General features: G+C 42.2%; 1 protein-coding gene across 1 annotated transcript in view; it reads right to left on the bottom strand.

Moving 5' to 3' along the window:
* LOC115104923 (carboxypeptidase A6) overlaps nucleotides 1-23,678 on the bottom strand; it is a 40,676-nt gene extending 16,998 nt beyond the window's left edge. The window contains exons 1-3 of the mRNA XM_029626336.2: nucleotides 23,233-23,678; nucleotides 7,324-7,399; nucleotides 1,421-1,545 (exon numbers count right to left, since the gene is read on the bottom strand). Coding sequence (XP_029482196.1) covers nucleotides 1,421-1,545; nucleotides 7,324-7,399; nucleotides 23,233-23,348 — 317 coding nt within the window. The 5' untranslated portion in view covers nucleotides 23,349-23,678. The remainder of the gene's footprint in view (nucleotides 1-1,420; nucleotides 1,546-7,323; nucleotides 7,400-23,232) is intronic.
* Nucleotides 23,679-24,105: the final 427 nt, after the last annotated feature.

Genomic DNA, 24,105 nt, shown 5'->3' with positions numbered 1-24,105 from the left:
ATACCCACTAATTATCAAAACCCAGAAAAGAGACGTTAAATTCTACAACCACCTAAAAGGAAGCGATTCCCAAACCTTCCATAACAAAGCCATCACCTACAGAGAGATGAACCTGGAGAAGAGTCCCCTAAGCAAGCTGGTCCTGGGGCTCTGTTCACAAAAACAAACACACCCCACAGAGCCCTAGGACAGCAGCACAATTAGACCCAACCAAATCATGAGAAAACAAAAATATAATTACTTGACACAATGGAAAGAATTCACAAAAAAACAGAGGAAACTAGAATGCTATTTGGCCCTAAACAGAGAGTACACAGTGGCAGAATACCTGATCACTGTGACTGACCCAAAATTAAGGAAAGCTTTGACTTTGTACAGACTCAGTGAGCATAGCCTTGCTATTGAGAAAGGCCGCCGTAGGCAGACATGGCTCTCAAGAGAAGACAGGCTATGTGCTCACTGCCCACAAAATGAGGTGGAAACTGAGCTGCACTTCCTAACCTCCTGCCCAATGTATGACCATATTAGAGAGACATATTTCCCTCAGATTACACAGATTCGAAAACAAATCCACCTTTGATAAACTCCCATATCTACTGGGTGAAATTCCACAGTGTGCCATCACAGCAGCAAGATTTGTGACCTGTTGCACACAAGAAAAGGGCAACCCATATTTATGCTTATTTATTTTCCCTTGTGTACTTTAAGCATTTGTACATTGTTACAACACTGTATATATATATATATACATAACATGACATTTGTAATGTCTTTATTGTTTTGAAACTTCTGTATGTGTAATGTTTACTGTTAATTTTTATTGTTTATTTCACTTTTGTATATTATCTACCTCACTTGCTTTGGCAATGTTAACACGTTTCCCATGCCAATAAAGCCCCTTGAATTGAATTGAATTGAAAGAGAGAGAGAGCCAGAGAGAGAGCCAGAGAGAGAGAGCCAGAGAGAGAGAGCCAGAGAGAGAGAGAGCCAGAGAGAGCGAGAGCAAGAGAGAGCGAGAGCCAGAGAGAGAGAGAGAGAGAGAGAGAGAGGAGTAAAAAGTCTTCCCTGAGGATATGGATGACAATGGGAGTATTTCTGGCTGTGGCTTCTTTGATAAACTCCATCATTGTGATGATTGATGGTGAGAAAAGATGAAAGGGCTGCTTTTGAAAGCAAATAGGGTTGTAAGTCCGTGTTTTGTGTGTGTGTTTTGTGTGTGTGTGTGCACGTATGCTTTGAAAAGGCACCTCGCGACACCCTTTTTGGCGAACAGATGTTTCTCTTCCTGTGGGGGTGGATGGGTTAACGACAGGGGAGTGGTGAGGCAGGGGGGGCACCGGGCTAGGAATGGCTCTGGTATTATTATGGTCATTGTCTTTACTGTTCAGGGTGAAATATGGAATAGTCTCTAAGCCCTTACTTAAAATCTATGTGTTCTTTCTGGAGGCGTGTCCGTAGCCCTCGTGTGTCGTTCCGTCTCACGTGCACGTCCACAGTGGCTTTGTGTCGGATCAGAGAGGCACTGTTGGGCTGCCATAGGTCCACCTGAGAGGGAGAGATAGAGAGACAGAGAGAGACAGAGACAGAGACCGAGACACAGAGATAGAGTTAGTTAGTTATAGGGATCTATGGACACACACAGACATGGTGACATGGTGAGACACTTCTGCACCACCCAAACAACCTTGCTCCCCTTCCTGAACCCACAGTTCCTCCTGCTAACAAACCCAGGGCTTCTGGGGAGATGGACAATAGCAAAGCTTTAACATTCAAGGCTGTTCTCCACGGCACACTATGACCTGGAGTGTAGATCAATGCTGTGGGTTACGGATTGACGGGCAGGTCAAGGGAATGAGGGAATTCGGATGACGACACACACACACACACACACACACACACACACACACACACACACACACACACACACACACACACACACACACACACACACACCACACACAATTAACAGCCCAGTCAAGCCATCGCTCTGCCTTCTACATCCCACACCCTGCTGTTTGACCCCAGGTTAGCAGCCAGCAAAGCCTCTCCTTTCAGTTCCTGCCAAGAGATAGCACCGCTAGCTGGAGCTGGTATAACCTACACATTAGCCAGCTATTAGCAGAAAAATAAACACAGATATGTCGACCCTGGACTAGCCATTGATGCTCTCCAAAACCAAGGTTTAACATAAAGATAATAACCAACCATGCTCTAAAAGAAAACTTTTTGGGAGCATGAATAAGCGATTCAGTGATTTACTTTGACGGGAACTGAGCGTTTCATAGCTCCAGCTGGCTCTCGTTTCAGCACGGGAGTAGAATCATACAGACTGGCACAAATGCCTATTAAGAGATCATTAATTTAATAGTTAACAGAAAGCCATGCACCCGCTTTGAAATAAACTTCAAGCTACAAGGGGTAAAAAAACGTTCCACATGAGAATGGTATGGGGTCCCTCAGCTTTTCTCTGCTACTCCAAGTCAACATAAATGGATAAGGTTGCAATTTATATGCTGCATTTCCAAATGAGCAAGAGCACTATTGTTATTGTAAATGTTTCCACATCTCCATCTCTTTGTTGGTCTCACAAATCAAACAGCACATGCCCAAGCATCACTTGTGTATCACTACCAGATAACATGGTTCACTCTACGAAGCCCTCCTATGATCCAAGTTATGGTTTTCAATAATAGTTTACAGTAAAAGCTCTTATAGATGCATTCCTTGGCTTTATTAGGAAATATAATCCCAGTGGATTAGATCCTTTATCACTTCATTGTTTACATGATTTTATTTGAGGTTGTAGGATACCTTTAAACTGAGGTAGTTTTGTTATAGTTTATGGCAATCCTGACAAGGAGTAAAGAAAGGTAGTGGGCCTGTAGACGTTTGGCTCCTACAAAAGATGAAATTCATTTGGAGTGTTTATGATTCAGGAGAAGCTAGACGAATCTATCATTTGACACTAGACAGACCTATCATAAGAGGTGGCACTTGACAGTCTCAGTATCAACAATTCAAAATACGGATGGGAACATCTTTACTTATATCACAATTTCCAGCACAACATATTCAGTATTTTTGTGGACATGCATCCATTTATGAGAATCAACAATTAAATATTGTGACACTCAAGGGCCTACTCTCTCTGTTTGGCTTCAGTCTCTCTGTGAAGGTGAGGAGGGTGACTTTGGCACAGAGGACGTCGCGGCGCAACGCGGATAAACTAAGAAAAACATGTCTCAACAGCAGCTGTCCAAACAGTAGCCCCCATCTCCAAGGTCTTCAGGCCCACTGTCCCTCCTTAGACACAGACTCGGGCCAGACCAAGACAAACATGGGGGGGTCCACCAAACAATATCTGGTTATTTATTTTATTTATTTTATTTTATTTCACCTTTATTTAACCAGGTAAGCAAGTTGAGAACAAGTTCTCATTTACAATTGCGACCTGGCCAAGATAAAGCAAAGCAGTTCGACACATACAACGACACAGAGTTACACATGGAGTAAAACAAACATACAGTCAATAATACAGTAAAAAAAACAAGTCTATATACAATGTGAGCAAATTAGGTGAGAAGGGAGGTAAAGGCAAAAAGGCCATGGTGGCAAAGTAAATACAATATAGCAAGTAAAACACTGGAATGGTAGTTTTGCAATGGAAGAATGTGCAAAGTAGAAATAAAAATAATGGGGTGCAAAGGAGCAAAATAAATAAATTAATTAAATACAGTTGGGAAAGAGGTAGTTGTTTGGGCTAAATTATAGGTGGGCTATGTACAGGTGCAGTAATCTGTAAGATGCTCTGACAGTTACATTTACATTTACATTTAAGTCATTTAGCAGACAGTTGGTGCTTAAAGCTAGTGAGGGAGATAAGTGTTTCCAATTTAAGAGATTTTTGTAGTTCGTTCCAGTCATTGGCAGCAGAGAACTGGAAGGAGAGGCGGCCAAAGAAAGAATTGGTTTTGGGGGTGACTAGAGAGATATACCTGCTGGAGCGTGTGCTACAGGTGGGAGATGCTATGGTTACCAGCGATTTAGCCATCAGAACAAAAAAATCATGGCTTTTATGGGTCAGTTGACCTTTCAACCCTATCTGTCCCTTGTTTCTTTGAGCTAGTATTTCTGGTTGTCAGGAGAGTTCAGCCCAAACCTGAACCCTAACACAGATGTAGGATCATAATTTGAGCCAGTTTGCTACACTTCTAATCTTGCAGCAACAGGAAATGTGAATTATAATGTTGATTATAATTAATGGACATTATTGTAGGGGTTGAGACATTCAAAATCATTTTTAAACCTCAAATACACTAAATGTTTAAAATGTCCTGCATGACATTTCTCCTGAAAAGGGGTGATCAAATTAAGATCCTACATCTGTAGCTATCTGAACCTGGCTAAGGATAACTATAGCAGCCCAAACAGTTCCCAGCACACCCCAAACATATCTAAAACACTATCAAATAGGCCCTAGCAGTGAAATACGACCCAACACAGTCCATAACAGCCAAAGCCAAACCAACTAAAGACAGCCCACCTCTGACAAACACTGCTCAACATATCCCACCACTGACAAACACTGCTCAACAAATCCCACCACTGACAAACACTGCTCAACATATCCCACCACTGCCCAAAACATTCTAAAGCGGGATTCATGGGCAAACGTGAATTTATCAATTCGACTCAGTTTTCATATATTAACCTTGACCACCCAGGCAGGTTCCAGGCCTATTTTCATACTTCACTAATAACATCAGTACCACTGCTGGGAGTTTATCTTCAAGGGAAGGAAAGAGTAGGAAGGTCGCCGGTGTTCCTGGCATTACTGTGTAATTGTTCCCAAATGGTATTGGGAATGTCACAGGCCACAGCAGACACTTTCTCGCCTTCTCCGATGAGCCTGAAGGTTTTTCCAACTGCGAAGGTCAATGAACCAGATGTCTTTATGTCTGCACCGTGAACTGCCTCATTTACCTCTCTGTAAAATTAACCAGAAGAAGAATGTACACTAACTACAGTATGTTTACTATGGTTCTATGTTGATGGTTTTATCTTGGCCGATTTTACCATTCTACTAAGCTATATGGAATTGTTTTAAGAAGGTCATACCAAGGATAATTTAGCTATTTGATTTTGCATTTTATGATCACATGATGTATAAAATAAAAATACATTTTTTAATTTTTTTTTTATGAACAGGAATTTGTCCTTACTGCCATTAGTCCATACATTGAATAACAGATTCACTACATGGAACAACAGATAGGCCCCAAAAAATATAAAAAGGAAGATTGTTCTGAAGTGTTCCTCCTATTATTGGGTATGACGCACACAAGCTTGGTACACCTGTATTTGGGGAGTTTCTCCCATTCTTCTTTGCATATCCTCTCAAGCTCTGTCAGGTTGGATGGGGAGGGTTGCTGCACAGCTATTTTCAGGTCTCTCCAGAGATGTTCGATCGGATTCTAGTCCGGGCTCTGGCTGAGCCACTCAAGGACATTCAGAGACTTGTTCCAAAGCCACTCCTGCATTGTCTTGGCTGTGTGTTTAGGGTCGTTGTCCTGTTGGAAGGTGAACCGTCACCCCAGTCTGAGGTCCTGAATGCTCTGGAGCAGGTTTTCATCAAGGATCTCTCTGTACCTTGCTCCGTTCATATTTCCCTCGATCCTGAATAGTCTCCCAGTCCCTGCTGCTGAAAAACATCCCCACAGCATGTTGCTGCCACCACCATGCTTCACCTTAGGGATGAAGACAGATTTCCTCCAGACGTGACGCTTGGCATTCAGGCCAAAGAGTTCAATCTTGTTTTCATCAGTCCAGAGAATCTTGTTTATCATGGTCTGAGAGTCTTTGGGTGCCTTTTGGCAAACTCCAAGCAGGCTGTCATGTGCCTTTTACTGAGGAGTGGCTTCCGTCTGGCCCCTCTACCATAAAGGCCTGGTTGGTGGAGTGCTGCAGAAATGGTTGTTCTTCTGGAAGGTTCTCCCCATCTCCACAGAGGAACTCTAGAGCTCTGTCAGAGTGACCATCTGGTTCTTGGTCACCTCCCTGACCAAGACCCTTCTCCCCAGATTGCTGAGGCTGGTCGGACGGCCAGCTCTAGGAAGAGTCTTGGTGGTTCTCAACTTCTTCCATATAAGAATGATGGAGGCCACTGTGTTCTTGAGGACCATCAATGCTGCAGAAATGTTTTGGTACCCTTTTCCAGATCTGTGCCTCGACACAATCCTGTTCCGGAGCCCTACGTACAATTCCTTTGACCTCATGGCTTGGTTTTCGCTCTGACATGCACTGTCAACTATGGGACCTTATATAAACAGGTGTGTGCCTTTACAAATCATGTCCAATCAATTCAATTTACCACAGGTGGACTCTAATCAAGTTGTAGAAACATCTCAACGATGATCAATGGAAACAGGATGCACCTGAGCTCAATTTTGAGTCTCATAGCAAAAGGTCTGAATACTTACGTAAATAAGGTATTTAAAAAAAAAAACAATTGCAACTACAAAAAAATATTTTTCGCTTTGACATGATGGGGTATTGTGTGTAGATTGCTGAGGTTTGAATTTGAAAAAAAAAACAATTTCAGAATAAGGCTGTAACGTAACAAAATGTGGACAAAGTCAAGGGGTCTGAATACTTTCTGAAGGCACCGTATATTTCCATAAATTTTTCCAACTGGTACAGGGAGACATTCAGACAAGTCTTGTGAGGCCTGGTGGGTGTACAAGAGCAAAACAACTGACATGTACATGAGAGTCACACCTTTGCACAGAGGGGTCATATCAGTGTGTGGCCCAAACGGTTTGGACGCTACAGACAGAAGTACCAACTTCAGACGAGTCTCCTGACACCATCGTGTTCATCTTTCCATAGAGGGGTCATAGTAGTTTGTAGACCAAACCATTCGGACGCTACAGACAATTTTGTGAGAAGACTGATTTTCAGGATGTCTCATGGTCTGACAAACACCGCTTTAGCTCTGTCACCTTTCACCGCAGATGCGAAAGTGCGACGTAGGCAGATACTGAAGTGCGACGTAGGCAAATGCAGTGGATAGAGACGCATCCAATGCAAAAATCCAAATCTCTATCTTAAACTAACAGATTTTTATAATTATTTTTTAATGCTGTAAATCAGATTCCCTCGTGGCGAGGACATCGACCTCAGGGGGTTTTAAACAACCACTCTGTCATAATCATCAGGGGTGATGACTGGTTTAATTGTGTGTGTGTGTGTGTGTGTGTGAGAGAGAGAGAGAGAAAGAAAGAGAGAGAGAGAGAGAGACTATTGAACACAAGACATCATTACCTTGATGTTTCCCAGGAGTTTCTTCAGCACCTGAACCTCCTCTTTGTTGCTGGGAGTTATCCTGAAGACTTGATCCCTGAAGAAGCAGAGGGAAGCAGGTAAGTTATCCTGAAGACTTGATCACTGAAGAAGCAGAGGGAAGCAGGTAAGTTAAGTAACATGTTCTATATGCTGCTTCTACTATAAAGGGAGTTACTATACTGAAAACAAATATAAACACAACATGTATTGGTCCCATGTTTCATAACTAAAATATCCCAGAAATGTTCCAGACTCACAAAAACCTTGTTTCTCTAAAATGTTGTACACAAACGTACTTACATCCCTGTTAGTAAGCATTTCTCCTTTGCCAAGATAATCCATCCACTTGACAGGTGTGGCATATCAAGAAGCTGATGAAACAGCATGATCATTACACAGGTGCACCTTGTGCTGGGGACAATAAATGGCCACTCTAAAATGTGCTGTTTTGTCACACAACACAATGCCACAGATGCTCAACTCTTTTGCCGCCAGTTGTTCTTGTCTATCATACAATGCATCCATCTGGCAGAGGAAGAGACATTTATAACTAGAGTACAGAGGCCTGCCGTCGTCCTGCATTAGTTGGAACCCACAGTTCGATTCCATATAGCATTTGTTTTTTATCAGTATAGCCACGCAGCACACTGAACATCCCCTATGCCGTTTCATGCTCGGGAATCGTGAGACAGAAATACATGTTCTTGTGAATAGAATTCCCCACAATTCAATTCATGGGCATCTCAGACCTCACAGCTAACGTCCAATTGGAGAACATCAGTTGGGGAGTTTTTTAATCGTTCAGAGCATAAATTCTTTATTTAACAGTGTTATCTGACAAAGATATTGATGTGAGTTTCTGTGCCTCTGCCTCCTCACATGTTGTTTTCACCATATCAATTGCATCCGTTAATATCAAAGTCTCTGCAATAGTGTGTTGTTTCATAGCGTAGCAGGCCTAGCCATTCACCATGGGAATTACAGTGTAGACATTGTTAATGTTGTAAATGACTATTGTAGCTGGAAATGGATGATTTTTTATGGAATATCTACATAGGTGTACAGAGGCCCATTATCAGCAACCATCACTCCTGTGTTCCAATGGCACGTTGTGTTAGCTAATCCAAGTTTATAATTTTAAAAGGCTAATTGATCATTAGAAAACCCTTTTGCAATTATGTTAGCACAGCTGAAAACTGTTGTTCTGATTAAAGAAGCAATAAAACTGGCCTTCCTTAGACTAGTTGAGTATCTGGAGCATCAGCATTCGTGGGTTTGATTACAGGCTCAAAATGGAAAGAAACAAAGGACTTTCTTCTGAAACTCTTCAGTCTATTCTTGTCTGAGAAATGAAGGCTATTCCATGTGAGAAAATGCCAAGAAACTGAAGATTTCGTACAACGCTGTGTACTACTCCCTTTACAGAACAGCGCAAACTGGCTCTAACCAGAATAGAAAGAGGACTGGGAGGCCCCGGTGCACAACTGAGCAAGAGGACAAGTACATTAGAATGTCTAGTTTGAGAAACAAACGCTTCACAAGTCCTCAGCTGGCAGCTTCATTAAATAGTACCTGTAAAAGACGACTCTGGGATGCTGGCCTTCTAGGCAGAGTTGCAAATAAAAAGCCATATCTCAGACTGGCCAATAAAAAGAAAAGATTAAGATGGTCAAAATAACACAGACACTAGACAGAGGAAGATTGGAAGAAAAGAGTTACGGACAGACAAATCTAAGTTTGAGGTGTTCGGATCACAAAGAATAACATTCATGAGAAGCAGAAAAATGAAAAGATGCTGTCAAGCATGGTGGGGGCAATGTGATGGTCTGTGGGTGCTTTGGTGGTGGTCAAGTGGGAGATTTGTACAGGGTAAAAGGTATCTTGAAGAAGGAAGGCTATCACTCCATTTTGCAACGTCATGTCATACCCTGTGGATGGCGCTTAATTGGAGCCAATTTCCTCCTACAACAGGACAATGTCCCAAAACACAGCTCCAAACTATGCAAGAACTATTTAGGGAAGAAGCAGTCAGCTGGTATTCTGTCTATAATGGAGTGGCCAGCACGGTCACCAGATCTCAACCCTATTGAGCTGTTGTGGGAGCAGCTTGACCGTATGGTACGTAAGAAGTGCCCATCAAGCCAATCCAACTTGTGGGAGGTGCTTCAGGAAGCATGGGGTGAAATCTCTTCAGATTACCTCAACCAATTAACAACTAGAATGACAACGGTCTGCAAGGCTGTAATTGCTGCAAATGGAGGATTCTTTGACGGTAGCAAAGTTCAAATTATTATTTCAATAAAAAATCACTATTTATAACCTTGTCAATGTCTTGACTATATTTCCAATTCATTTTGTAACTCATTTCATTTATGTTTTCATGGAAAACAAGGAGATTTCTAAGTGACCCCAAACTTTTGAATGGTAGTGTATATTTCTTTCTTTAGGATTTGGGAAATTCTCCCACGACCCCACTTTCATATCAGGCGACCCCACATGGGGTCACAATCCCTAGTTTGGGAACACTGTACTACACAGTACAGTATGATAGCGTCGCTCCTATCGTTCTCCTTTCCATTTCTAAAGAGATTGAACAGGATCTTAAGCACTTACAAATTCGTAACATTGTTTACGAATTTCAGGATTTGATTTATTTATTTGTATTTATCTTTTTTTTTCAGCACAGAACATATCACAAGAAATTGGTGACGTTGTGAACAATTGTGCAACATTTTCGGGGACCGGTTTGGGCTCCTGAGGGTTACTTTCAAAACTACTGTCGGAAATTATACAAAATCTTTATAAGGCATCTTTAATTCCCTAGTGAGGTGAGAGGATCTTTGTGCGGCTGAGGACTCCCTAGAGTAGGTGGAGGGTGTGGTACTGGAGCTACTAACTACCTCATAAGGCCCACCTATCTGTGTCTGGAAGTCATCTGTCCCCTATACAAACCACAGTCAGGATGAAAGAGTTTCATGAATTCAGTCAGATTATAAATTACTTCACTAAGAGCACATCACTCTATGACATTTCTCAGCCATAGTGTCAGAGTTAATGCATTCTCCCTTTTCACACGACTGGAGAATGACACTTCATTGCGAGAGAGAGGGTTAAGGGAAGGGCTGGGTCCTGTTTGAGTGTAAGATCTGGGATAGATGACAGGGTCATACCAGTGCCAAACAATTTCGCTGACAGATCATTATAGGATCGTGTTACAGCATCTTGTGTTCCCACACACAGGTGATGTGATGGGGCAGAGATTTGTTTTTACAACACAGATTCAATTGAGACATTTGAGAATCAGGGGTCTTAAATAACATGAATGTACATTAAGATCCAAGCATTAAACTAAAGACATACCACACACATTTACATCATTTGAAAACATCTAAATGTAGACAAGGTGAACTTAACATAACCTTTACATACCTGGTGAGATTTCAGGAAAATAAAGAATGCCAGTAGTAAGCCTTAGCTGTGATTCACAACTCTGATGAGAAAATGTAAAACCAAACATATTGTTTAGCCTACTACTGTATATCATTGTAATAAAATATAAATATATAAAACCAAACATATTGTTTAGCCTACTACTGTATATCATTGTAATAAAATATAAATATATAAAACCAAAATATTGTTTAGCCTACTACTGTATATCATTGTAATAAAATATAAATATATAAAACCAAACATATTGTTTAGCCTACTACTGTATATCATTGTAAAAAATATAAATATATAAAACCAAACATATTGTTTAGCCTACTACTGTATATCATTGTAAAAAATATAAATATATAAAACCAAACATATTGTTTAGCCTACTACTGTATATCATTGTACTGAATTTCCCTTTGAACTTTGTTCATTGGTAGCACTGGTTAGGAGCCCCAATGAACAGCATGAATGAGGACAGAGTTAAGGAGCTACGGTACCAGTATGTACAGGTAAAACATATATCTATGGAACTACTTTACAGCAACATTTTATAGTGATACATAGTACAGTAAGCATAAACTGCACACATTTCCATTGCTGTGGAAGGAACATGCAATATATGTACATTTTATGTCACTCTTCCTTACCAAAACAAATTCAACTGTGTGTTCTGGGATATAGTGTATAATGGAGTTGGAATCAAGTGAACCCTCTCACAACTTTGTATACGTGGATGAGGCTGGCTTCAACCTGACCAAATGCAGAAGGCGGGGTCGGAATATCATCGGTCACAGAGCTACTGTGGATTTGCCAGGCCAACGGGGAGGAAATATCACCATGTGTGCTGCTATTTCGGAGCATGGTGTCCTAACCCATATCCCCCTTATAGGGCCATACAACACCCAGCATCTACTCAACCTTTTAGAGACTCTCTACAGGGCTCTCATCTCTGATGATGAGAGGGGTCTGTTTAGAGAGGATTTGCCAAAGTACGTGGTCATTTGTGATAATGTGAGTTTCCATCGATCAAACATCATAAGGCAATGGTTTGTGACCCACCCGAGGATGCTCATAGAATTCCTCCCACCTTATTCACCATTCCTTAACCCAATTGAGGAGTTATTTTCAGCATGGAGGTGGAAGGTGTACGATCGTCAGCCACACACACAGATGACCCTGCTGGCTGCAATGGATGCAGCATGTGAGGACATCACAGTAGACGCCTGCAGAGGATGGATAAGGCATTCCAAAAGATTCTTTCCACGTTGCATTGGAAGGGAAAATATCCGGTGTGATGTGGATGAGAATATGTGGGCCGACAGACAGGAACGTCTGGATGTGTAGAGACAGCACAACAGTGCTGCGGGCAAAGTTGTGCCTTAGGGGTGGTTTCCTGTGTTTCTTTCTAATTTAGTTGTTTTTCCTTTGTGCCCCTTGGGTTGTCCAGTCTTTTTCAATCAATAACCCACATACAGTAATATGTAAATAGTACTGTTGAAATTGATATATGCCATAGAAGTGCAGCCTTGTGCATTTTCAATACAGTAACGGTCATCCAAACTGTAGCCTAAGTTTACATCAGGTAATACTGTCAAAGTACACAGTTACATTGACAACATGCCTAAACATTTTGACGACCTTGTTCGTGAACAATGACTGAATGACTTATCATTCTGATGACCCTGACATGATCATTGGCATGAATATTTACTTTTGAGAGATGTACTAAGGATTTTTAGTGACTGACTAGCTTTAGAAACATATCTATTGTATATTGCAGTTTGTACAAATTGTTCTGAGAAATGCACTTATTATTTTGCACATGTTAGGGATGATGTGAAAAATGCACCAAAGCAAATGAGAAAAACTGTAATTGTTTACTCCATGTGTAACTCTGTGTTGTCTGTTCACACTGCTATGCTTTATCTTGGCCAGGACGCAGTTGCAAATGAGAACTTGTTCTCAACTAGCCTACCTGGTTAAATAAAGGTGAAAAAAAATAAAAAAATAATAATAAATAGAATTGGGATAGAGACAAGTGGTTTGGGATAGAGACAAGTGGTTTGGGATAGAGACAAGTGGTTTGGGATAGAGACAAGTGGTTTGGGATAGAGACAAGTGGTTTGGGATAGAGACAAGTGGTTTGGGATAGAGACAAGTGGTTTGGGCTACAGACAAGCGGTTTGGGATAGAGACAAGTGGTTTGGGCTACAGACAAGTGGTTTGGGATAGAGACAAGTGGTTTGGGATAGAGACAAGTGGTTTGGGATAGAGACAAGTGGTTTGGGATAGAGACAAGTGGTTTGGGATAGAGACAAGTGGTTTGGGATAGAGACAAGTGGTTTGGGATAGAGACAAGTGGTTTGGGATAGAGACAAGTGGTTTGGGATAGAGACAAGTGGTTTGGGATAGAGACAAGTGGTTTGGGCTACAGACAAGGGTTTGGGATAGAGACAAGTGGTTTGGGCTACAGACAAGTGGTTTGGGATAGAGACAAGTGGTTTGGGATAGAGACAAGTGGTTTGGGATAGAGACAAGTGGTTTGGGATAGAGACAAGTGGTTTGGGATAGAGACAAGTGGTTTGGGATAGAGACAAGTGGTTTGGGCTACAGACAAGCGGTTTGGGATAGAGACAAGTGGTTTGGGCTACAGACAAGTGGTTTGGGATAGAGACAAGTGGTTTGGGCTACAGACAAGTGGTTTGGGATAGAGACAAGTGGTTTGGGCTAGAGACTAGCAGTTTAGACTAGAGACAAGTGGTTTGGACTAGAGACAAGTGGTTTGGGCTAGAGACAAGTGGTTTGGGCTACAGACAAGTGGTTTGGGCTACAGACAAGTGGTTTGGACTAGAGACAAGTGGTTTGGGCTAGAGACAAGTGGTTTGGGCTACAGACAAGTGGTTTGGGATAGAGACAAGTGGTTTGGGCTACAGACAAGCGGTTTGGGATAGAGACAAGTGGTTTGGGCTACAGACAAGTGGTTTGGGATAGAGACAAGTGGTTTGGGCTACAGACAAGTGGTTTGGGCTAGAGACAAGCGGTTTGGGCTACAGACAAGTGGTTTGGGATAGAGACAAGTGGTTTGGGCTAGAGACTAGCAGTTTAGACTAGAGACAAGTGGTTTGGACTAGAGACAAGTGGTTTGGGCTAGAGACAAGTGGTTTGGGCTACAGACAAGTGGTTTGGGCTACAGACAAGTGGTTTGGACTAGAGACAAGTGGTTTGGGCTAGAGACAAGTGGTTTGGGCTACAGACAAGTGGTTTGGGCTAGAGACAAGTGGTTTGGGCTACAGACAAGTGGTTTGGGCTAGAGACAAGTGGTTTGGGCTAGAGACAAGTGGTTTGGGCTAGAGACTAGCAGTTTAGACTAGAGACAACTGGTTTGGGCTAGAGACAAGTGTAAAGGGGTGAAGCATGACGGTTTAGGGGCTGGGCTATATAGTAGGCCCTGCTCACAGTTGGTACAGTGAAGCCTAATCAGACTTGCCCGTGTGCATCATACTTCTCACAGGTGAGGTGCAAAGGGAAGTGAGCACTGGGGCTACCGGACTTTCCAGGTAAGAAAGGGTTTACAGAGCGGCAAATGAAGTGGGTTTTTATATATTTCAAATTGGCCTGCTATTGGTCAAATGTTTTATACTAATTTACCAATCACATCATGTTTTGTTTTTCTATTCCTATTTTGATTGGTCCCTGGACCCATAAAGACAATGTAGAAATATATAAAACCCTTCTTAACTTTCCCACCTGTTAGACTGAGGAAAAGAGCCTAAAGCCTATAAAACTATAGGTTTGAAAACTGTGGCTGAGAGCTGAAACACATACTTTTTTTTAACAAAGAAGAAGCACCTTCATCAACTTCCAATCCACTGTCCTCCAAGAGTTCCTGAATGTTCTGTTTACTCTCACAGGTGAGGTGAAATTATACAATGTAGTCTAGCCTATTGACTTTGCACACACCGGACAATACAAATATATCAACTTTGCTCCCAACGGCACATATCATTTTCCCATTCAGTGGAGCTTATTATCTGGGTGGATATTTCTCTAGGCGCAATGGTGCTAAATCTAAATTCCAGGTCACACAGCAAAATAGTTAGGAGGATGTACGACCAATAGGGTCGCAATTTAGAGCCCTGACCCTGACTATGAAACACATTGGTGAAAATAACCTCAAAATCCATAACACATTATTAGATTCAGTAGCAAACAACGTCAATCATATGACTGTTTGAAGCCCTGGCAATTCCTTTCAGGTGTAAACATGGGAAACAGATGAATGAAAAACACTTCATCTGATTCTGATGTTCCATTGGGGCTAGCAGTCAATTCTTATTCTCATTTGTCTAACACTGCATCTGAATCTCCTGTCTTCATAGGATATAAAGGCAATCCCTAGACACACTGAGAATGTATCTACACTAACGATACCGTCATAAAGACAACAACATCATAAGAAGGAATCCAGTCTGCTAGTCCCACATCTATCCCTTGTGTTTGACTAACTGAAACCATATCAACCACCTAAGCTTTCATGGATTGGCTTTCATATTTATCCACAGAGTAAATCAAGTCAGCGACCAGATTCATACTGTACTGTAAAGCTTTGCATAGGAATCCATTTCCCGTCCGGTTTAAATTACATTTTAAATGAAACTATTAACTGTATGGATGTATAAGTGTGGTATTTCAACTAAACGGAAACAACTGTTCCCTATAAACTCTTAATGAAGCCGTGTCACAAATGGGACTTGGCATAGTTCAGTACCTGTCACAGACAGCTCTCATTAGGCTATATCCAAGCTCTTGGAATCAATGTTTACATTCCTGTGGGAACTCATAATATGAACTTTGTAACCGTATAGCTTCCGTCCCTCTCCTCGCCCCTACCTGGACTCGAACCAGGGACCCTCTGAACACATAGACAACAGCCACCCTCGAAGCATCGTTAACCATCGCGCCACAAAAGCCATTGCCCTTGCAGAGCAAGAGGAAAAACTACTTCAAGGTCTCAGAGCTAGTGAAGTCACCGATTGAAACGCTATTAGCGCGCACCACTGCAAACTAGCTAGCCATTTAACATCGGTTACACTCACTCCCTATAGCTCTCTCTCTCTCTCTATTTCTCTTCCTCACTCCTTATAGCTCTCTCTCTATATATATATATATTTCTCTTCCTCACTCCCTACAACGCTCTCTCTCTCTATTTCTCTTCCTCACTCCCTATAGCTCTCTCTCTCTCTCTCTCTCTATTTCTCTTCCTCACTCCCTATAGCTCTCTCTCTCTCTCTATTCCTCTTCCTCACTCCCTATAGCTCTCTCTCTCTCTCTCTCTCTCTCTTTCTCTTCCTCACTCCCTACAGCGCTCTCTCTCTCTATTTCTCTTCCTCACTCCCTATAGCTCTCTCTCTCCCCCTCTCTTTTTTGCTTCCTCACTCCCTATAGCTCTCTCTCTCTCTCTCTCTCTCTCCCTCTCGCTCTCTCTCTCTCTCTCTCTCTATTTCTCTTCCTCACTCCCTATAGCGCTCTCTCTCGCTCTCTATTTCTCTTCCTCACTCCCTATAGCTCTCTCTCTCTCTCTCTCTCTCTCTCTCTCTCTCTATTTCTCTTCCTCACTCCCTATAGCTCTCTCTCTCTCTCTCTCTCTCTCTCTCTCTATTTCTCTTCCTCACTCCCTACAGCGCTCTCTCTATTTCTCTTCCTCACTCCCTACAGCGCTCTCTCTCTCTATTTCTCTTCCTCACTCCCTATAGCTCTCTCTCTCTCTCTCTCTCTATTTCTCTTCCTCACTCCCTATAGCTCTCTCTCTCTCTCTTTCCTCTTCCTCACTCCCTATAGCTCTCTCTCTCTCTCTCTCTCTCTCTCTTTCTCTTCCTCTCTATTTCTCTTCCTCACTCCCTATAGCTCTCTCTCTCTCTATTTCTCTTCCTCACTCCCTATAGCTCTCTCTCTCTCTCCCTCTCTTTTTCGCTTCCTCACTCCCTATAGCTCTCTCTCTCTCTCTCTCTCTCTCCCTCTCGCTCTCTCTCTCTCTCTATTTCTCTTCCTCACTCCCTATAGCGCTCTCTCTCGCTCTCTATTTCTCTTCCTCACTCCCTATAGCTCTCTCTCTCTCTCTCTCTCTCTCTCTCTCTATTTCTCTTCCTCACTCCCTATAGCTCTCTCTCTATTTCTCTTCCTCACTCCCTATAGCTCTCTCTCTCTCTCTCTCTATTTCTCTTCCTCACTCCCTATAGCTCTCTCTCTCTCTCTATTTCTCTTCCTCACTCCCTATAGCTCTCTCTCTCTCCCTCTCTATTTCTCTTCCTCACTCCCTATAGCTCTCTCTCTCTATTTCTCCTCCTCACTCCCTATAGCTCTCTCTCTCTCTCTTTCTCTATTTCTCTTCCTCACTCCCTATAGCTCTCTCTCTCTCTATTTCTCTTCCTCACTCCCTATAGCTCGCTCTCTCTCTCTATTTCTCTTCCTCACTCCCTATAGCTCTCTCTCTCTCTCTCTCTCTCTCTCTCTCTCTATTTCTCTTCCTCACTCCCTATAGCTCTCTCTCTCTCTCCCTCTCTATTTCTCTTCCTCACTCCCTACAACGCTCTCTCTCTCACTCTCTATTTCTCTTCCTCACTCCCTATAGCTCTCTCTCTCTATTTCTCTTCCTCACTCCCTATAGCTCTCTCTCTCTCTCGCTCTCTCTATTTCTCTTCCTCACTCCCTATAGCTCTCTCTCTCTCGCTCTCTCTCTCTTTTTCTCTTCCCCACTCCCTATAGCTCTCTCTCTCTCTTTCTCTTCCTCACTCCCTATAGCTCTCTCTCTCTCTTTCTCTTCCTCACTCCCTATAGCTCTCTCTCTCTATTTCTATTTCTCTTCCTCACTCCCTATAGCTCTCTCTCTCTATTTCTCTTCCTCACTCCCTATAGCTCTCTCTCTCTCTCGCTCTCTCTCTCTCTCTATTTCTCTTCCTCACTCCATATAGCACTCTCTCTCTCCCTCTGTCTATTTATGCCTTTCTCTATCATGTTTCCATTTTCCACCAGGTCTTTCACACTGTGACACATGGTGTTGTGGCCCCCTTAAACAAAGGTGGCCCAGGGCCGCTTATAGGGATGAGGGAGAGAAGGAACAAAGGGGCATTACACCCCACTCCAGCGGCCACAAGAAATGCCACCAACAGCCTGTCCCCAATGCTACACGCAGCCTCATTGCCTACAGGTTAGAGCAGGGCAAAATCCCTTTCCACCCCAAACTTGAAAACTGTGTAGCTCATGCAATGTCCAATACACCATTTCATTTCTATGTTTCTATGCCCATACATGCTGCTTCTGAAACAACAGATAGTGGCTTTCTCTTTTGTTTCCCTGTGATACATTATCAATGGCATTTTGAATAATAACGACTTCTTAGTCAGATTTTAGCCACAATGACATCATATGACAAAGTGCACCCTATAGAATTCAAAACAATCCACCAAGGCTGCAGTCTAGTTCTACTCCTGAAATGTGTTTTATCGTCACCCAAATTGACCCATCTTTTCCTTGTCATAGCGATCCCCATGGATCATAGACTCTCTGTCAAAATGCTGGCACTCAGTGTGTCTTTAAAGCCTGCTGTGCACTGGTAGCATTTCTTTCTAGGCTAAAGCTGTCTTTTAAGCTGTCAATCTGACATTTCACTCAGCTCTCTCTATGGCAGTAACCTTTTAACTGAGCCCTTGGCACTAAGACAGAAGGTACTTCTCTGTAGTCCTTTTGGATACCGGGAGAAATTCTATTATCGCTCCACTCTGTACTGTAGGCCCACCTTCAATATACCCAACTCTGTATGCCCCATTGTTGAGGGAATAGGGGCACATAGTCCTTCTGTATCACAATATCAAGATCTGACAAGTGTACTGTATTCAGGGTTTCCCCTTTATGCATTTAGCCTCAGCACACAAATTGTGGCTGCCACTGCAAAAAAACTAAAATATATATTAATAATAATAATATTTTGTTTCGGAATGGTAAAATGTGTTCAGTGTAAACTTACATAAAAAGAACGTGAGCTGGCGCACACCCAGAGTAATAGTTTGTGTGGAGGTGCTGACTAACGGCCAATAAACTATAAAATACCAAAAGAAAGAAAGTCGCACACTCCATGTGTAATCTCCCAGCAATTTAATGGGTATTTACCAACGTTTTGGCACCACTGTGCCTTCCTCAGGGTCACTGTGCCTTCCCCAGGGTCACTGTGCCTTCCCCAGGGTCACTGTGCCTTCCTCAGGGTAATGTCATGATTTTGATCATTTTCAGTGTAAACTTAAACAACTAAAACCAGATATAAAGTACGTAGAAAGAAAATGGCATGGTATGGGGCCTCGATGGATTTTGTTATAATGTTTGAATCACTCAGATAGCATAAGAACACAGCATAAGTGTCACGGATCGCTCCGTAACAGTCATTATGCACACCTGGTGCCACGATCGTTTAATGATGGATCGGACCAAGGCGCAGCGTGCATAGAGTTCCACATGTTTAATAAAGAAACTCACCAACAAAAACAATAAACAGCAAACGAGACGTAACGACTGGAGTGCTCACAGGCACTACACGAAAACAAGATCCCACAAACTAAGGTGGGAAAAAAGGTAAAAGTATGATCCCCAATCAGAGACAACGATAGACACCTGCCTCTGATTGGGAACCATACCCAGCCAACAAAAAAATGGAAAAACTAGAATGCCCACCCAAATCACACCCCGACCTTTACCAAATAGAGAAATAAAAAGGCTCTCTAAGGTCAGGGCGTGACACCTGGTCCCTATTCCCATTGATTAGTAATTGTATAAGTGTGCCCTTTGTTCACCATTGTCCTGTTGATTATTGTTGCTATGTCCATTGGTCGTGTGAGAACCTGTGCTATGTTGTTTTGGCTTTCGTGTCACGTATATCATGCAGATGATTAGGGGTCTTGTCCCGTGTGATAATCATTGTGTGATTGTGTATTTATTCGAGGTACTCCTCGCTCTTTTGTTTGGGTTTCAACTAGAGGTCGACCGAATATGATTTTTCAACACCGATACCGATTATTGGAGGACCAAAAAAAAGCCGATACCGATTAACCGGACGATTTTTATATATATTTGTAATAATGACAATTACAACAGTACTGAATGAACACTTATTTTAACTTAATATAATACATTAATAAAATCAATTTAGTCTCAAATAAATAATGAAACATGTTCAATTTGGTTTAAATAATGCAAAAACAGTGTTGGAGAAGAAAGTAAAAGTGCAATATGTGCCATGTAATAAAGCTAACGTTTTAAGTTCCTTGCTCAGAACATATGAAAGCTGGTGGTTCCTTTTAACACTAGTCTTCAATATTCCCAGGTAAGAAGTTTTAGGTTGTAGTTATTATAGGACTATTTCTCTCTATACCATTTGTATGTCATATACCTTTGACTATTGGATGTTCTAATAGGTATTTTAGTATTGCCAGCCTAATCTCGGGAGTTGATAGGCTTGAAGTCATAAACAGAGCAATGCTTGAAGCACAGCGAAGAGCTGCTGGCAAATGCAGGAAAGTGCTGTTTGAATGAATGCTTACGAGCCTGCTGCTGCCTACCACCGCTCAGTCAGACTGCTCTATCAAATCATAGACTTAATTATAATATAATAACACACAGAAATACGAGCCTTAGGTCATTAATATGGTCAAATCCGGAAACAATCATTTCGAAAACAAAATGTTTATTCTTTCAGTGAAATATGGAACCATTCGTATTTTATCTAACGGGTGGCATCCCTAAGTCTAAATATTGCTGTTACATTGCACAACCTTCAATGTTATGTCATAATTTTGTACAATTCTGGCAAATTAATTACGGTCTTTGTTAGGAAGAAATGGTCACAGTTCACAGTTCGCAATGAGCCAGGCGGCCCAAACTGCTGCATATACCCTGACTTGCACAGAATGCAAGAGAAGGGACACAGTTTCCCTAGTTAAAATAAATGTATGTAAGCAGGCAATATTAACTAAATATGCAGGTTTAAAAAATATATACTTGTGTATTGATTTTAAGAAAGGCATTGATGTTTATGGTTAGGTACACATTGATGCAACGACAGTGCTTTTTTCGCAAATGTGCTTATTAAATCACCCGTTTGGAGTAGGCTGTGGTTCAATGATAAATTTACAGGCACCGCATTGATTATGTGCAACGCAGGACAAGCTAGATAAACTAGTAATATCATCACCCATGTGTAGTTAACTAGTGATTATGTTAAGATTGATTGTTTTTTACAAGATATGTTTAATGCTAGCTAGCAACTTACCATGGCTCCTTGCTGCACTCGCTTAACAGGTAGTGAGCCTGCCACGCAGTCTCCTTGTGGAGTGCAATGTAATCGGCCATAATCAGTGTCCAAAAATGCAGAGTACTGTCATGGATCCCTCCGGAACTGTCATTACGCACACCTGGTCCCTATTCCCATTGATTAGTAATTGTATGAGTGTGGCCTTTGTTCACCATTGTCCTGTTGATTATTGTTGCTATGTCCATTGGTCGTGTGAGAACCTGTGCTATGTTGTTTTGGCTTTCGTGCCACGTATATGGTGCAGATGATTACAGGTCTCGTCCCATGTGATAATCAATGTGCGATTGTGTATTTATTGGAGGTGCTCCTCGCTCTTTAGTTTGGGTTTCAACCCTGTGTTTTGTTACGTGTTTGTTTGGTCTTCGTCCCCGTGCCTTTACACGGCACGCTGTCATTTGGAATAGAAAACCCCTATTACACATTGCATTACATTGCATTGCAGGAAACTAGCTTTAAAACTGTAAAATGTTCTCTCCGCTGCAGAGCAAAACGGGTAGAATTAGCAGGGAATTAGCTTTAAAACCGTGCAATTGGCCACGCTCACTACCCCCCCCCATGCTAACTTTACCACCTCTGCTGAAAAAAATCCTAGGGGAAACACTGGTATTAGACCATGCTCAACCAACAGGAGACATGATAATTACCGAAAGTAAACTCATATAATCACAAAGATTTAACAACAATAGTGACCATTTAGTCCTTAAGACTAAAGGCTCATTGTGCAATCCTTCAACAGATTAAAACTAAGTGGGACAACACCCACTATCATACAGTATAAGGAATTCTGAACAGAACGGCACAGAGTTCCCTACAGTGTCAGCGTCGGGAGTCTTGTTTCCTTGCCCTGGTTTTCCTACCTTGATAAAGTGGGATGGTCTGTGCTGAGCAGCTAGGGTTTGGGTGGGTTACCGGGGCTTTTGGAACAAGTCCAGGATGCAGGGGAAAGAGGGGGGTGGGGCTATCGAAGGACAGATGGGATCCTGCTGTGCCTCCCAAAACTACCCCAAAGCTCCCTGAAATTATGCCTAGAGGAGAGCAATTACTTGCTCAGGAATACCCTCCAAAATTGCCAAAAGTGTACTCTAAACTATCCCTCAGTTCCCCAATGTGCTTCAGGCGCCCAAAATGTTCCCACTGTGCCCCCTCGGTGTGCCCCATGCACCTTGACGGAACTCTGTGAATTCCAGAACTTCAACACAGCTAGGTTCTCTGCTGAGGTTCTCTGTCCCAAAAGAGGCTGTCTCCCAATGTTCCATTTTCCCTGATCTGTCTGGTATCAACTGCAATTGCTGCATCTCTAACTAGCCAGCACTTATCATAAGAGCTGTGGGGCCAAAACGTGACAACTATAGGCTTATCTTACATCCATCATAACATTTTGGTGTCCCATATGTCTCGAATAGACCAAGTAGAAAACACGTGTCTCCAGCGAGGATGATTTACTATCCATAGGAGAGAAAAACGTGCAGTCACACATACAAAGTTGCTTTGGAACATCCATCTCTTTTCAACAGGAGATGAGGGGAAGTAAACCCCATGCTTAATCTGAGGATAGAATTACTTTCAGTAGACCAACTTAAATCAGTAAAGTAGAAACGATAACAAAGCGTACTCCCCGCCTCTGTTTCGGTAAAAAGCTGAGGGATGGGGCTAGAGAAATGTAGGCCTAACCACTCTTCGTAGAAGAAGCTATGGATGGCTACCATCCATGATATCAAATGCATTGTTTTCACTATGTTTTTAGTGGTTGTTGACATTTACTTTGTTTACCAACATTGGAGAAAAAAAAGGTTATATTTTGAGTTCTGATGGGATATGACAGTTTAACTAAGTTCATGACTCATTTATAGCCTATGTTATAATCTTCCAGAATCAATGGGTAGGCTATATTTAATGAATGAATGAATCCAAAAATGGATGTAGCAACTGCTGATTGCCCCTTTAAAATACAGATAATTCCTTTTATGTTTTACCCTTCTTCTTTTTTTACCTCATAGGTGTTCAACTTCAAGTCTTCAACACGAATGAGAGCTCAGGATTCAACTTTATCTTCCAGTCACAAAGCACAGAAATGAATGAGAATCCTCACTTACCCTGCATAGCGGTTGTTGTAGAGGTACGCACCAACGGGACATAGCACGTTACTGAGGATAATCACACAGCCCAGTAAAACTAAGGCTTGAACTGCGCATCTAAAGTTAACTGCCATCCCGAGCAAATATTAATAATGACAGAGGTTAGCCCCACTTTTCGCCCTCCAATTTGATTTCTCTGCAGACTGTAGATCAACTTCGTATAAGAATATAAACGGGGACAAAAATTAGGACGGGGCCCCAGTCAACAGGTTTGATTATGAAGTCTCATATGTCGTTGGTGCGTTCAGCGCGTTGTTCCATTGACGCTCCTCTGACAATTGCACAAAAGGGCTGCGGAGGTGCGAAAGTCGGTCAACTGGCACCGGGGAGTCATTTAACCACCTCGGTGAAGCCCTGGTGTGAATTGAAGGATATCCCGTTCTTTTTTAAATGTGCAGGATCTGTCACGTGACCCGGTGTGTGTCAAGGAGGTCGGTAAATGGATCCCTATCCCGTTTGGATACGAATAGTGCTATGCTGTATTCTTGGGACGTTTATACACTGAACCCCCCTAACCTTAACCGTAACACCTAGCTTAACCCTAACCCTAACCTTAACCCTTACTACCTAACCCTAACATTAACCGATACCTTAACCATTTGAAATGTCAACTTCAATGGGGTAGGGACTTCCCGATTATCCCAAATAGCGTGTTACCGAAGCGAGTTATTTAAATCGATAGCATCGTTTAGTTACACTGTGAACAGGACCATATGCTTCTTGCAAAATAGGCTTTGCCTGGCGGTGCTCTATCGGAGAAGAAACGTCAGTTTGGCCAGAGCAGTGTGGATGGGCATGCCTGACAAAGAACTAACTCTAACAAAAAAATAA

The sequence above is a fragment of the Oncorhynchus nerka genome, linkage group LG22 (assembly GCF_034236695.1).
Source record: "Oncorhynchus nerka isolate Pitt River linkage group LG22, Oner_Uvic_2.0, whole genome shotgun sequence".
NCBI classification, from domain to species: Eukaryota; Metazoa; Chordata; class Actinopteri; order Salmoniformes; family Salmonidae; genus Oncorhynchus; species Oncorhynchus nerka.
The sequence above is the reverse complement of the archived record's forward strand: the minus strand, read 5'-3'. Positions and strand labels throughout refer to the sequence as shown.